Genomic DNA, 14,828 nt, shown 5'->3' with positions numbered 1-14,828 from the left:
GCATCGAAACTGCTTTGTCCTAAAAATGCTTTCCAGTTTCACTGAAGCGCAGCTAACTCGGTTGTGATGGCTGATGCGCCAAAAGCATCCCTCTCTCTTGTTTCACTTTGTAAAACAATGGATTGTAGCCCAATAACAAGGAACAGCGTTCCCGACCTAAGTCTGTTCCTTGTTATTGGGATACAATCCACAGCTACGCTATTTAAAAAAAAAAGAAGCCTTATCGTGGTGTAGTAGGCTATTCTGAATTATTTCTGAACAGACAGCAATAATTATATAACTTGGCAAATGTATTTACATGTATCAATGGTGATGCAGTTCCTTCAGAACCCTTCTCGCGATTCTATTAGGAAATAAATGACGAAGTGCAACGCTGGAGAGATGAGAGTTTGCAGGCTGATGTCTATCAGAGCAGAGAGAGGGAGAGAGATCATAGAAAGTGGATCTCATTTTTGTTATGCGAGATATACTGGCGCGCTTCTCACGCAGCCAAGCGTTGGCCTCACACATAAGTTACAATGTTGCTCAAACCAAATAGGCTCCGGAACAAAACAGTCCAAAACGGAGAAGATCCGGCTCAAATTAAGCACTGATGACGAGCCTTCAGATGGTGATGGTGGGGAGATTTTTAGTCTTCGGCAACTGTTGCTGTACCACAGCAAGTGAGCGAATGAGGGGTAAGTTGAAATATTTACATTTCAAGATGTATACCCATTGTTATAAAGATAAGAAATTGATTATTGCACAGAGTAATCGCTGCATTGTTTGAACTTGATCGGTAACCGAAAAGTTGCTGGATCGAATCCTCGATCTGACAAAGTAAACATCTGTCGTCCTGCCCCACTGTTCACAATTTCCGTTGTATGGCTTTTATGTCATGTATTCAAGTCTCTGATACCCTGATGAAGACAGCTTGGCTGTCGAAACGTTGGTAATTACATATTTTGCATCTGAGCTCCTAGAGTGCTGCTCTCTTTTATTTTCAAGTGTTCTACTCCGCTAGCCAGCACCTCGCCTAAATAGGTGTAGCGTTTCTTTTTTCTTCTAGATGTATTAAAGTCTCACCTTGGTAAAATGACCACATTTGGGCTTTTAAAAGGGAATTTATGAAAGGCTGGACGTAAACGGAAGGCCCTGCAAACGTCAATTATTCTATGAGGATATGATGAGAAATCACAACGTTGCGGACTACGCCTCAACCTTGATCCCAGAAAACTGCCACAACTTGAACATTCTGTTTTAAAACAATTGATCGTGTTGTTGGTGTCCCTCTAATAGCGATATTATCGATCCGCAGATCTATTTGAACAGTTTTCACGATTCTTTACAGAAAATATAGACAAATATTGAATCCCAGATTGACAGTAGCCAACCCACACCAGTATTTCTGGTCAGGGGGCACTTCAAGGCAACTATTCTGAGACCGTCTACTGCTTCCTTTTCCTCATTTGAGTCTCTCCTTGATACTGTAGCTCACCATGAAGACCTGCCCCTTAGACGTGGTCCCTACGAGACTACTCAGAGGTCTACTGTTGGCCCCAACATTGTGTCTATTGTTAAAGTCTCCCTGACCTCTGGTTCCTTTCCAGACTATTTTAAAACTGCTCTGCTCCAACATCTTCTTAAAAAGCATAGACCCTTACTCACTGAATAATTGACAAACCAAACTCTAAACTTCTTAGTATCAACAACTTATTTTTTTAAATCGTCAGGCTTCCGCTTACTTCACAGCACACAAACTGTTTCATTAAAAAACAGTAATGACTGCTAATGCCATTGAATGCTCTATCCTAGTTCTCTATCTCCTAGTTCTCTATCTCCTAGTTCTCTATCTCCTAGTTCTCTATCCTAGTTCTCTATCCTAGTTCTCTATCCTAGTTCTCTATCTCCTAGTTCTCTATCTCCTAGTTCTCTATCCTAGTTCTCTATCTCCTAGTTCTCTATCTCCTAGTTCTCTATCTCCTAGTTCTCTATCCTAGTTCTCTATCCTAGTTCTCTATCTCCTAGTTCTCTATCTCCTAGTTCTCTATCTCCTAGTTCTCTATCCTAGTTCTCTATCCTAGTTCTCTATCTCCTAGTTCTCTATCTCCTAGTTCTCTATCCTAGTTCTCTATCTCCTAGTTCTCTATCCTAGTTCTCTATCTCCTAGTTCTCTATCCTAGTTCTCTATCTCCTAGTTCTCTATCTCCTAGTTCTCTCTCCTAGTTCTCTATCTCCTAGTTCTCTATCCTAGTTCTCTATCTCCTAGTTCTCTATCTCCTAGTTCTCTATCCTAGTTCTCTATCCTAGTTCTCTATCCTAGTTCTCTATCCTAGTTCTCTATCCTAGTTCTCTAACCTAGTTCTCTATCCTAGTTCTCTATCTCCTAGTTCTCTATCTCCTAGTTCTCTATCTCCTAGTTCTCTATCTCCTAGTTCTCTATCTCCTAGTTCTCTAACCTAGTTCTCTATCCTAGTTCTCTATCTCCTAGTTCTCTATCTCCTAGTTCTCTATCTCCTAGTTCTCTATCCTAGTTCTCTATCCTAGTTCTCTATCCTAGTTCTCTATCCTAGTTCTCTATCCTAGTTCTCTATCCTAGTTCTCTATCTCCTAGTTCTCTATCCTAGTTCTCTATCCTAGTTCTCTATCTCCTAGTTCTCTATCTCCTAGTTCTCTATCTCCTAGTTCTCTATCCTAGTTCTCTATCCTAGTTCTCTATCCTAGTTCTCTATCTCCTAGTTCTCTATCCTAGTTCTCTATCCTAGTTCTCTATCCTAGTTCTCTATCCTAGTTCTCTATCCTAGTTATCTATCCTAGTTCTCTATGTATCCCTGTGTATGTTTCCCCTTTGTGACATCATCCTCTGTCATGATTCCGTTTCACTGCTATGTGGATGACAAGCAGCTTTCTTTACCAATCAGACCTAGGCAAATTAAATCACATTTTATTGGTCACAGTCACGTGGTTAGCAGATGTTATTGCGAGTGTAGTGAAATGCTTGTTCATCTAGTTCTGACAGTGCAGTAATATCTAACATGTAATCTAACAATTCCACAACAACTACCTAATACACACAAATCTGAAGGGATGGAATAAGAATATGTACATATAAATATGTGGATGAGCGATGACCGAGCTGCATAGGCAAGATGCAATAGATGGTATAAAATACAGTATATACATATGATATGACTAATGTAAGATATGTAAATATTATTAAAGTAACTAGTAATCCATTTATTAAAGTGGCCAATGATTTCGAGGCTGTATGTTGGCAGCAGCCTATCTGTGTTAGTGATGGCTGTTTAACAGTCTGATGGCATTGAGATATGAGCTGTTTTTCAGTCTTTTGGTCCCAGCTTTGATGCACCTGTACTGACTTCGCCTTCTGGATGGTAGCGGGGTGAATGATCTTGGCCTTCCTTTTTGGCCTTCCTGTGACATCGGTGCTGTAGGTGTCCTGAAGGGAAGATAGTGTGCCCCCGGTGATGCGTTGTGCAGATTGCACCACCCTCGGGAGAGCCTTGCAAGTGATGGCGGTACAGTTGCCGTACCAGGCGGTGATACAGCCTGACAGGATGTTCTCAATTGTGCACCTGTAAAAGTTTGTGAGGGTTTTAGGTAACAGCCAAATTTCTTCAGCCTTCTCTGTGATGTTTACGCCGAGGAGCTTAAAACTTCCCACCTTCTCAACTGCTGTCCCTTCGATGTGGATAGGGAGGGGGGTGCTCTTGTTTCCTGGAGTCCACGATCATCTCCTTTGTTTTGTTGACTTTGAGTGAGAGGTTGTTTTCCAAACATCACACTCCGAGTGCCCTCACCTCCTCCCTGTAGGCTGTCTCATTGTTGTTGTTCGTTATCAAGCCTACCATACTAGTGCCGTCTGCAAACTTGATTATTGAGTTGGAGGCCTGCATGGCCACACAGACGTGGGTGAACAGGGAGTACAGGAGAGGGCTGAGAATGCACCCTTGTGGGGCCCAAGCTGGCATAGCTACAAGTGTCTTGCTGACAGTAGCATACCACCCTGCATCCCAATGCTGGCTTGCCTCTGAAGCTAAGCAGGGTTGGTCCTGGATGGTATACCAGATGATGCTGGAAGTGGTGTTGGAGGTACTCTTTCCTCTGTTATAAAAAAATATCCCAATGCCTCAGGGCAGTGATTGGGGACATTTCCTTGTGTAGGGTGCCATCTTTCGAATGGGACGTTAAACGGGTGTCCTGACACTCTGTGGTCACTAAAGATGCCCATGGCACTTATTGTAAGAGTATGGGTGTTAACCCCGGTGTCCTGGCAACAACAAAAAAATCATGGCCACCGAATCATCCCCAGCTTCCAATTGGCTCATTCATCCCCCTTCCTCTCCCCTGTAACTATTCCCCAGGCGGTTGCTGTAAATGCAAATGTGTTCTGAGTTACCTTACCTGGCAAAATAAGGGTTAAATAAACATCAAATATTGGATGTGTGCCAACTTCCTGGTTGATAAGAAATCAGAGGTTCTAGATCCCAGATTGAAATAACTTTGGTCATTTGTCCACCAATGACAAAGCCTACATCCAGAAACGTCTGGATTTGTCCACCAATGACAAAGCCTACATCCAGAAACGTCTGGATTTGTCCACCAATGACAAAGCCTACAGCCAGAAACGTCTTCTTTGACCCTCAATATCGAGCTGCATGTAAAGAGGGTTGTCCAGGCTTTTATCATCAAAGAAATATCAAGTCAAGTATTTTATTTAATAAAGTATAAAAGTAAATTATTTTAATTTAATTGATGCATTCGGAAAGTTTTCAGACCCCTTGACTTTTTTCCCCCCACATTTTGTTTAAGTTACAGCCTTATTTTAAAATGGATTAAATACAGAATTTTTCAGCAAACTTAACACAGATAAAAAACTGAAATACCTTTTATTTACATACAGTTGAAGTCGGAAGTTTACATATTTACATACACTAAGTAGACACATACAGTTGAAGTCAGAAGTTTACAAATACTTAGGTTGGAGTCATTAAAATTCGTTTTTACAACCACTCCACACATTTCTTGTGAACAAACTATAGTTTTGGCAAGTCGGTTAGGACATCTACTTTGTGCATGACATCGCCATCTGTTTACAGACAGATTATTTCACTTACAAATTCACTGTATCACAATTCCAGTGGGTCAGAAGTTTACATACACTAAGTTGAATGTACCTTTAAACAGCTTGGAAAATTCCAGAAAAGACTTTAGACTTCATGACTTTAGAAGCTTCTGATAGGCTAATTGACATAATCTGAGTCAATTGGAGGTGTACCTGTCGATGTATTTCAAGGTCGACCTTCAAACTCAGTGCCTCTTTGCTTGACATCATGGGAAAATCAAAAGAAATCATCAAAGACCTCAGGAAAAAAATTGTAGACCTCCACAAGTCTGGTTCATCCTTGGGAGCAATTTCCAAATGCCTGAAGGTACCACGTTCATCTGTACAAACAATAGTATGCAAGTATAAACACCATGGGACCACGCAGCTGTCATACTGCTCAGGAAGGAGAGGCGTTCTGTCTCCTAGAAATGAACGTACCTTGGTGCGAAAAGTGCACATCAGTGCCAGAACAACAGCAAAGGACCTTGTGAAGATGCTGTAGGAAACAGGTACAAAAGTATCTATATCTACAGTAAAACGAGTCCTATATCGACATAACCTGAAAGGCCGCTCAGCAAGGAAGAAGCCACTGCTCCAAAACCGCCATAAAAATGCCAGACTATGGTTTGCAACTGCACATGGGGACATAGATGGGGACCTCAATCCTATGGATTTGTGGGCAGAACTGAAAAAGCGTGTGCGAGCAAGGAGGCCTACAATCCTGACTCAGTTACACCAGCTCTGTCAGGAGGAATGGGCCAACATTCACCCAACTTGTTGTGGGAAGCTTGTGGAAGGCCATCCGAAATGTTTGACCCGAGATAAAAAATGTAAAGGCAATGCTGCCAAATACTAATTGAGTGTATGTAAACTTCTGACCCACTGGGAATGTGATGAAAGAAATAAAAGCTGAAACAAATAATTATCTTTACTATTATTCTGACATTTCACATTCTTAAAATAAAGTGGTGATCCTAACTGACCTAAACCAGGGGATTTATACAAGGGTTAAATGTCAGGAATAGTGAAACTGAGTTTAAATGTATTTGGCTAAGGTGTATTTAAACTTCTGACTTCAACTGTATGTATTCAGACCCTTTACTGTGAGACTCAAAATTGATCTCAGGTGCATCCTGTTTCCATTGATCATCCTTGAAATGTTTCTACAACTGGATTGGAGTCACCTGTGGCAAATTCAATTGATTGGACATGATTTGGAAAGGCACACACCTGTCTATATAAAGTCCCACAGTTGACAGTGCATGTCAGATCAAAAACCAAGCCATCAGGTTGAAGGAATTGTCCGTAGAGGTGCGAGACAGGATTGTGTCAAGGCACAGATATAGAGAAGGGTACCAAAACATTTCTGCAGCATTGAAGGTCCCCAAGAACACAGTGGCCTCCATCTTTCTTAAATGGAAGAAGTTTAGAACCACCAAGACTCTTCCTAGAGCTGGCCACCCGGCCAAATTGAGCAATCAGGGGAGAAGGGCCTTGGTCAGGGAGGTGACCACGAACCTGATGGGCACTCTGACAGAACTCTAGAGTTCCTCTGTGGAGATGGGAGAACCTTCCAGAACGACAACCATCTCTACAGCACTCCACCAATCAGGCCTTCATGGTAGAGTGGCTAGCGGGAAGCTGAGGGAAAGATTTATCTCTGACATCTGTGGTCATCGTGTCTGACATAAAGAATGTATCACTGTGTCATTCTCAATGGGCCGGTTTCCCAGACACAGATAAACCTAGTCCTGAACTAAAGAGCCTGGATCCTCTCCAGGTTTCTTCCTAGATTCCCGGCCTTTCTAGGGAGTTTTTCCTAGCCACTGTGCTTCTACATCTGCATTGCTTGCTGTTTGGGGTTTTGGGTTGGGTTTCTGTACAGCACTTTGTGACATCGGCTGATGTAAGAAGGGCTTTATAAATACATTTGATTGAGTTCAGTAGAGAATCTCTACGGATAATGATTTTTAACCCTGGACTAGGTTTAATCTGTGTCTGGGAAACCGGCCCTCTAGTGGTATAACTGCATCAGTACACCCGTAGCACTTTTCTTTCTGTCTAGAACCAAAAAGGGTTCTTCAGCTGTCCCCATACGAGAACCCTTTTGAAGAAACCCTTTTGGCTACATGTAGAACCATTTCCGCAGAGTGTTCTACATGGAACCCAAAAGAGTTTTACCTGGAACCAAAAAAAGAAGGAAAAAAAAGGGTTCACCTGTGTAGACAGCCGCAGAATACTTTTGGAACCCTTTTTTGTTCTAAGTGTGGAGGACAGAGTTCGGGAGTGCAGTTCACACAGACAGACAGCAGGGGGAGACAATGCCCTGCTCTATTGGACGGAACACTGCAGGCTTTTGATCCATTCCAGCACTAACAAACTTGATGCTAACATAACTAACTAAATGATCAGACAGACATTGATTAGTTGAATCTGGGGGGGGGGGGGGGGGGGGGGGGGGGGGGCTGGAGGCTGGAACAACAACCTAGTTATTAGAAGAAATAGGCTACGTACTGATGTTCTACCCTTTTCAGAAGTGTACACTCATACACTCCCTCGGACTGGTGTGAGGAATATGGGGGAGGGTGTGTTAGAAGTTAGTATGGGACTCGGATGGGACCTCCCTCCAGCCATGCCTGTACCAATCCAATACGTTATGCCTGCTTGAGTAGAGTGAACGAGTGTATACTTCTGGAGAGAGGGAAGCTCAATGGAAACGTTTATTTGTACAGTGACGGGTTTAGACCGCTACTGTAGATTATACTGTACATTCAACTGGGACCAGGTGATTTTCAGGGACATCAGTCAAAATGCCTATAAGTGAGTACAATTAAAAAATCAAGTCAATTTAAAAAAAAAAATAAGTACTTAGATGTCATTGGGCCTACATGTAGATATGATAAGTGATATGATTTAGTAGATAAAATGGTTAAGGTTTGTTTAACGAGTTGGCGTTTTTGTGTTTAAAAAAAAAAATCTATTAATGTAATTTTATTTTGACGAAGCGAACTCATCCACTCCCGTTTCGAACGCGCATTATTTAATTCCCCTTATAAATGTCTTGGCGCGTTCATGTTCCCCCCTAATATGCAGTATTTAATTTCTACAAAATGTTTATCTTGTTGTTGTTTTAAATCGTTCGCAAATATCGTCAGTATTTACTGTGAGCAAGGCTAATCATGTATGGAGGAAATGTTTGGTCCAGTCGCTATATGGTGCAATTCTTCTTTGATTTACGGATACCCATGTTGGTATCAGCAATCTGATATTACGACAAGCTTTTGAAATCTTTTCATTTTTTTGCAATTACTGTTTGGTCAACAAGGAATCACAAAGAAATGCACAGTGTCACACAATAAGGCGAATGTCAACTATGATGTTGCGTTTGAATGGATTTATCAAGCTATCGGCTCGGTTGCAGGAACATTTGTCATGAAAGTCTTGTTGGGGCATATTGTCACACTGATTTCGGGGCATGTCATGTGAAACCTATTGAAGCCTCTGCATAACCATCACATGGGACAGAAGGCTCACATTTTAACTCATGTGAAAACACTCATTTACACACACATACACACGCATATTTATGCATTTTATTAAAAATTCAAATTATTATACCTTTGTTTCAACAAGGAACACAGAGTGAGACCAAGGTCTCTGTTACAGCTGGGCCCTGCGTATACATGTTTACACATACAGTTTAGGTACAATGATTTAAGAAAATACACAAAACCATCACAGATAACACAATAAAAACATACGGCAGCCTAGTGGTTAGAGCGTTGGACTAGTAACCGGAAGGTTGCAAGTTCAAATCCCTGAGCTGACAAGGTACAAATCTGTCGTTCTGCCCCTGAACAGGCAGTTAACCCACTAGGGTTAGTTAACCCACTAGTTATTCCCCTAGGCTGTCATTGAAAATAATAATTAACTGACTCGCCTAGGTAATAAAGTTAAAATAAAAAATATACAACAACAGATTATATTTACACACAGGTTATTCCACTAACAGGTTATTCTCCTAACAGGTTATTCCCCTAACATGTTATTCCTCTAACAGGTTATTCCACTAACAGGTTATTCTCCTAACAGGTTATTCCACTAACAGGTTATTCCCCTAACAGGTTATTCCACTAACAGGTTATTCTCCTAACATGTTATTCCACTAACAGGTTATTCCCCTAACAGGTTATTCCACTAACAGGTTATTCTCCTAACATGTTATTCCACTAACAGGTTATTCCCCTAACAGGTTATTCCACTAACAGGTTATTCTCCTAACATGTTATTCCACTAACAGGTTATTCCCCTAACAGGTTATTCCACTAACATGTTATTCCACTAACAGGTTATTCCCCTAACAGGTTATTCCCCTAACAGGTTATTCCCCTAACAGGCTATTCTCCTAACATGTTATTCCATGTTATTCCACTAACAGGTTATTCCCCTAACAGGTTATTCCACTAAAATGTTTTCCCCTAACAGGTTATTCCCCTAACAGGTTATTCCCCTAACAGGTTATTCCCCTAACAGGTTATTCCCCTAACAGGTTATTCTCCTAACAGGTTATTCTCCTAACAGTATTCCCCTAACAGTATTCCCCTAACAGGTTATTCCCCTAACAGGTTATTCCCCTAACAGGTTATTCCACTAACAGGTTATTCCCCTAACAGGTTATTCCCCTAACAGGTTATTCCCCTAACAGGTTATTCCACTACCAGTTTATTCCCCTACCAGGTTATTCCTCTAACAGGTTATTCCCCTACCAGGTTATTCCTCTAACAGGTTATTCCCCTACCAGTTTATTCCCCTACCAGTTTATTCCCCTAACAGGTTATTCCCCAAACAGCACAGGAACTTCACCCGAAACAGTTACAAGCAATGCAAAAATAAAAATCCTCCTATAAATGTTTAAAATGAGTGACTGGGGGACAAAAGTCTCAGGTTTAAGTTTAGTCTGCAGACTATTCCATAGGTGAGGAGCGTAACAGGAAAAGGCAGCCATACCCAACTCTGTGGAGATCGCATGGGCCTCAAGTGGAATCCATACACAACTCTGTGGAAACCACATGGGCCTCAAGTGTAATCCGTGCTTGAGACCTGGTTTTAGGAATTCTAATGTTGATGAGTGATGATAAATAAGAAGGTAGTTTATTCAGAAGTGCTTTATAGATAAACACGAGAGAGCATGTTGTTCTCGTCTCCCGGACAGCGAAGTCCAACCCACATGTTGTTATAAAACACAGTGGTGAGTTCTGTAGCTAGCAACCCGTAATAAACCTGAGTGTGCAACGATAAGTAGCATCCAGCGATGTAAGTGTTGATGCCGTAGCATGTAGATAATATCCCCATGATCTATAACAGACATAAAAGTAGCTTGCACAATTTGTCTTCTATTTGTAGAGGACAAACATTTAATGCCGAACATGTTCTTAAAGGCCAGCATATCCTTTTTTCCCCTCATCATTATGTTGTTTTTACTACATTTTATTTTTTATTTATTAAACCTTTATGTTAATTAAGAATTAATTATCGGGGGCCATGAACAATATGAGCAGTATATATTGTCCTGCTAATAACAGGGTTGATAATATATCTGTGAGAATGTCCAACAGGCTTTTATATCATTCTAAATTTATAAATATAATAATAATCTCCAAAATTACAATATTTTGGAGATTATTTTGTTTTCAAATAACGTAAAATGAGCGAGGGAGGGGGGGAGAAAAGCTGTAAGTGAAGTGAAGTTGTGCACAATTATCAGTTTCTATTTAGGTTTATGTCACCCATTCACTGTCAGTTAGAGACACAGTAGGACCCAAAAGCAAAATCAGTGCTCTAACTCCCCCTGGTGGTGGTCTGGAGCAATGAAGTGGTGACACAGGGTACCGTACTAAACCACAAATGACCTCTAAGTCCCGCAGCATAATCACAAAACTTTTAGTGGATGAACCACTGTACCACTGTTGTGTCATCGGCAAACTCAATGATGGTGTTGGAGTCGTGCTTGGCCATGCAGCACAGGAGGGGACTGAGCACGCACCCCTGAGGTGCCCCCGTGTTGAGGATCAGTGTGACAGATGTGTTTTTACCTATCCTTACCGCCTAGGGCGGCCCATCAGGAAGTCCAGGATCCAGTTGCAGAGGGAGGTGTTTAGTCCCAGGGTCCTTAGCTTAGTGACGATCTTTGAGGGCAATAGGGTGTTGAACGCTGAGCTGTAGTCAATGAATAGCATTCTCAAGTAGGTGTTCCTTTTGTCCAGGTGGGAAAGGGTAGTGTGATTGCAACGTCTGTGGATCTGTTGGGGTAGTTGGACTGGGTCTAGGGCAAGTGTGCCCAGACTTTAGTTACATTTTATACAAATACTTTTCCACCTTGTTCCTAACGAGGTCTACCCCCCCCCCCCCCGCCAATATTTAATGTATCCTCATTGATTGGATGATTTACACTGCATGCTGTCAGCTAGCTTAGCATGGTCTGGCTTGTAGCCACTGATCGCTAGCCTCAAGCAGGTGTCCAGGTGATCATCTGTTACAGTGGACTGGTATTTTGACTTGATGATCTTCATGTCTGACTCGCAAAGGTAGGTTGATTCCCCCCCCCCCCCCCCCAAAAAAAAGCTGTCAAGTAGATGGCAACTTTTTGGATATTTGTCCTCCACGACAAGGTTCCAAAAGTGTTCCCCTGATGCCCCCGATTCCATTTGGAGGTCACTTTTGCCAGAGTCAAAATGTAACTCTTGACGGCTGATGTCTCCATGTGAAACAATGATGCAATTTTTTTGTTGCAATTTTGTCCACATCAACTTCCACACCAAACAGAAAGCACAATAAATGTTCCCACAGGTCTTATAAGCGCCGGTCTGCGATAATGTTGTTCACCTGTTCAACCTATCGACCACAGTCACAAAGTGCAGGTGCTTTTCCCTGACCTTCGAGCTCTGACATTTTTTTTTGAAAAACCTAAGCAGCAATTTACATTTTTGTTTAAAAAACGATTACGAAACGATTACGATTACGATTACGATTACGAAACGATTACGAAACGATTACGATTACGAAACGGTTACGATCGTTACGAAACGATTACGAAACGATTACGATTACAAAACGATTACGATCGTTACGAAACGATTACGATTACGAAACGATTACGATCGTTACGAAACGATTACGAAACGATTACGATTACGAAACGATTCAACAATATATTTGTCTTTTCCTTGCAGCTCATTCAGGCGAACAGTTACGGCGGCCAACAAAAAAAAGCTCAATCTAACTTTGTCTTCCTACTGCTCGGATTCAGCAGATTAAATCTCTCCAGGAATGTACCTCTACTAAAGCCACCTTACACCCATCCGTGTGTTGCAAGAGGTCTGTGTGTTCAGCTTCACTTTCTTCCAGTTGAGACATGAAGAGGCGCCTCTGCAGACTTCTGGCCCGAGTCGAATTCACGATTTTGAAAGCAATATCCATGACATTTTTCACAGTCAACATTTTATGACACAATGCCTGTTGATGGATCATGCGGGGATAATTGAGGAAGTCTGGAATGTCATCGCTTTTTCAAAGGGCAATAAACCCATTGATGCGGCCAATAATGGCCGATGCTCCAACTGTAGTTATGGGACACAAGTTTATAAATGGGTAACCGAGCGCTATTAATGAAGTCATTGAATGCCACAAAAAAATGTCCTCCCCTCGAGTTTTTCCTTTCAACGATATGATTGTGAGCAGTTCCTCTTTGGCAGTCATATCATCAAACACCATTCTGATGAAAATTGCACAACTGAGGTCTGTCGCCTCATCATTGTCGCCTCATCATTGTCGCCTCATCATTGTCGTCTCATCATTGTCGCCTCATCATTGTCGCCTCATCAAATTGAAGTGAAAAGAACACGCGCTCATTTGTCCTCGTCCATCATGGTTTTGCCGTGTAACAGTATTTCTGGATATACTATAATTATTTCTTATTTCTTTTTTGAAATCATCAAACAATTATTCTGCTCCTCTTTTGACCATTTCTCCACTCTGGAACAGTTTCTTGTGCTTTGCTAGTATGCAACTCTTAATGGGGCGGCAGGGTAGCCTAGTGGTTAGAGCGTTGGACTAGTTTCAAGTTCAAACCCCTGAGCTGACAAGGTCTGTCGTTCTGCCCCTGAACAGGCAGTTAACCCACTGTTCCTAGGCCGTCATTGAAAATAAGAATTTGTTCTTAACCAACTTGCCTAGTTAAATAAAGGTATAAAAAATCACCTGGAATGATTTTGAGCTAAGGTACGATTGTTAGGCATCTAGTTGAGACTTCAACTCTTTTTACTTTTCTCTTCACTTTTAGCTGGAAAGTCACTTCCATAATTCTTGTGAACAGTTCTGAATGTCTCTCGACATTTTCCCATCTTTAGTAAGAGCTGTTTGAATGGCAGATGGGACACACATTTTTAATAATCTTCCTCAATGTGAAAGTGGTAGATTTTTTTTTGTTTTCTTGCTTCTTGGTCCAGCACTCATATTGAAAACGTAACCCCAACTTCATAGAAAAAAAAACTACCACCACTGGAACAACCAAAAATATTCTGTTACAGGAAATGGAAATGTAAACGTACTAACTGCAGATGGTTGCTAAGGTAGCGACAGTTTGGAAAACAAATGTAGCAACTATAGTGCCGCGGGTTGGTCCAATTTTATGTCAATTAGCAGTTTAAAAAAATATTTAGAAGGGGCTTCAGAACTGTCCATTATTCTTAATCTCCATGGTAACGCTGTGAAAATGTATACACTACCGTTCAAAAGTTTGGGGTCACTTAGAAATGTCCTTGTTTTTTGGAAAAAAAAAGCACGTTAAAACAACCCTGAAATTGAAGAGGCGACTCTGGGAGGCTGGCCTTCTAGGCAGAGTTGGATTGAAAAAGCCACATCTCTGTCCAGTGTCTGTGTTCTTTTGCCCGTCTTAATCTTTCCTTTTTTTGGCCAGTCTGAGATGTGGCTTTTTCTTTGCAACTCTGCCTAGAAGGCCAGCATCCCGGAGTCGCCTCTTCACTGTGGAGGTTGAGACTGGACAGAGGAACTCTGCCTAGAAGGACAGCATCCCGGAGTCGCCTCTTCACTGTGGAGGTTGAGACTGGACAGAGGAACTCTGCCTAGAAGGCCAGCATCCCGGAGTCGCCTCTTCACTGTGGAGGTTGAGACTGGACAGAGGAACTCTGCCTAGAAGGACAGCATCCCGGAGTCGCCTCTTCACTGTGGAGGTTGAGACTGGACAGAGGAACTCTGCCTAGAAGGCCAGCATCCCGGAGTCGCCTCTTCACTGTGGAGGTTGAGACTGGACAGAGGAACTCTGCCTAGAAGGACAGCATCCCGGAGTCGCCTCTTCACTGTGGAGGTTGAGACTGGACAGAGGAACTCTGCCTAGAAGGACAGCATCCCGGAGTCGCCTCTTCACTGTGGAGGTTGAGACTGGACAGAGGAACTCTGCCTAGAAGGCCAGCATCCCGGAGTCGCCTCTTCACTGTGGAGGTTGAGACTGGACAGAGGAACTCTGCCTAGAAGGACAGCATCCCGGAGTCGCCTCTTCACTGTGGAGGTTGAGACTGGACAGAGGAACTCTGCCTAGAAGGACAGCATCCCGGAGTCGCCTCTTCACTGTTGATGTTGAGACTGGACAGAGGAACTCTGCCTAGAAGGACAGCATCCCGGAGTCGCCTCTTCACTGTGGAGGTTG

The 14,828-nt window shown here is 42.2% G+C and overlaps 1 protein-coding gene across 1 annotated transcript in view; it reads left to right on the top strand.

The window, feature by feature from the left end:
* Positions 1 to 435: 435 nt before the first annotated feature.
* The window catches only part of LOC139417925 (globoside alpha-1,3-N-acetylgalactosaminyltransferase 1-like), a 43,012-nt gene continuing 28,619 nt past the window's right edge, over positions 436 to 14,828 (top strand). Inside the window, exon 1 of the mRNA XM_071166918.1 lies at positions 436 to 677. Coding sequence (XP_071023019.1) covers positions 593 to 677 — 85 coding nt within the window. The 5' untranslated portion in view covers positions 436 to 592. The remainder of the gene's footprint in view (positions 678 to 14,828) is intronic.

The sequence above is a fragment of the Oncorhynchus clarkii genome, chromosome 10 (genome assembly GCF_045791955.1).
Source record: "Oncorhynchus clarkii lewisi isolate Uvic-CL-2024 chromosome 10, UVic_Ocla_1.0, whole genome shotgun sequence".
Taxonomy (NCBI): Eukaryota; Metazoa; Chordata; class Actinopteri; order Salmoniformes; family Salmonidae; genus Oncorhynchus; species Oncorhynchus clarkii.
Note: the sequence above shows the minus strand (reverse complement) of the source record. Positions and strands in the feature narration are given on the sequence as shown.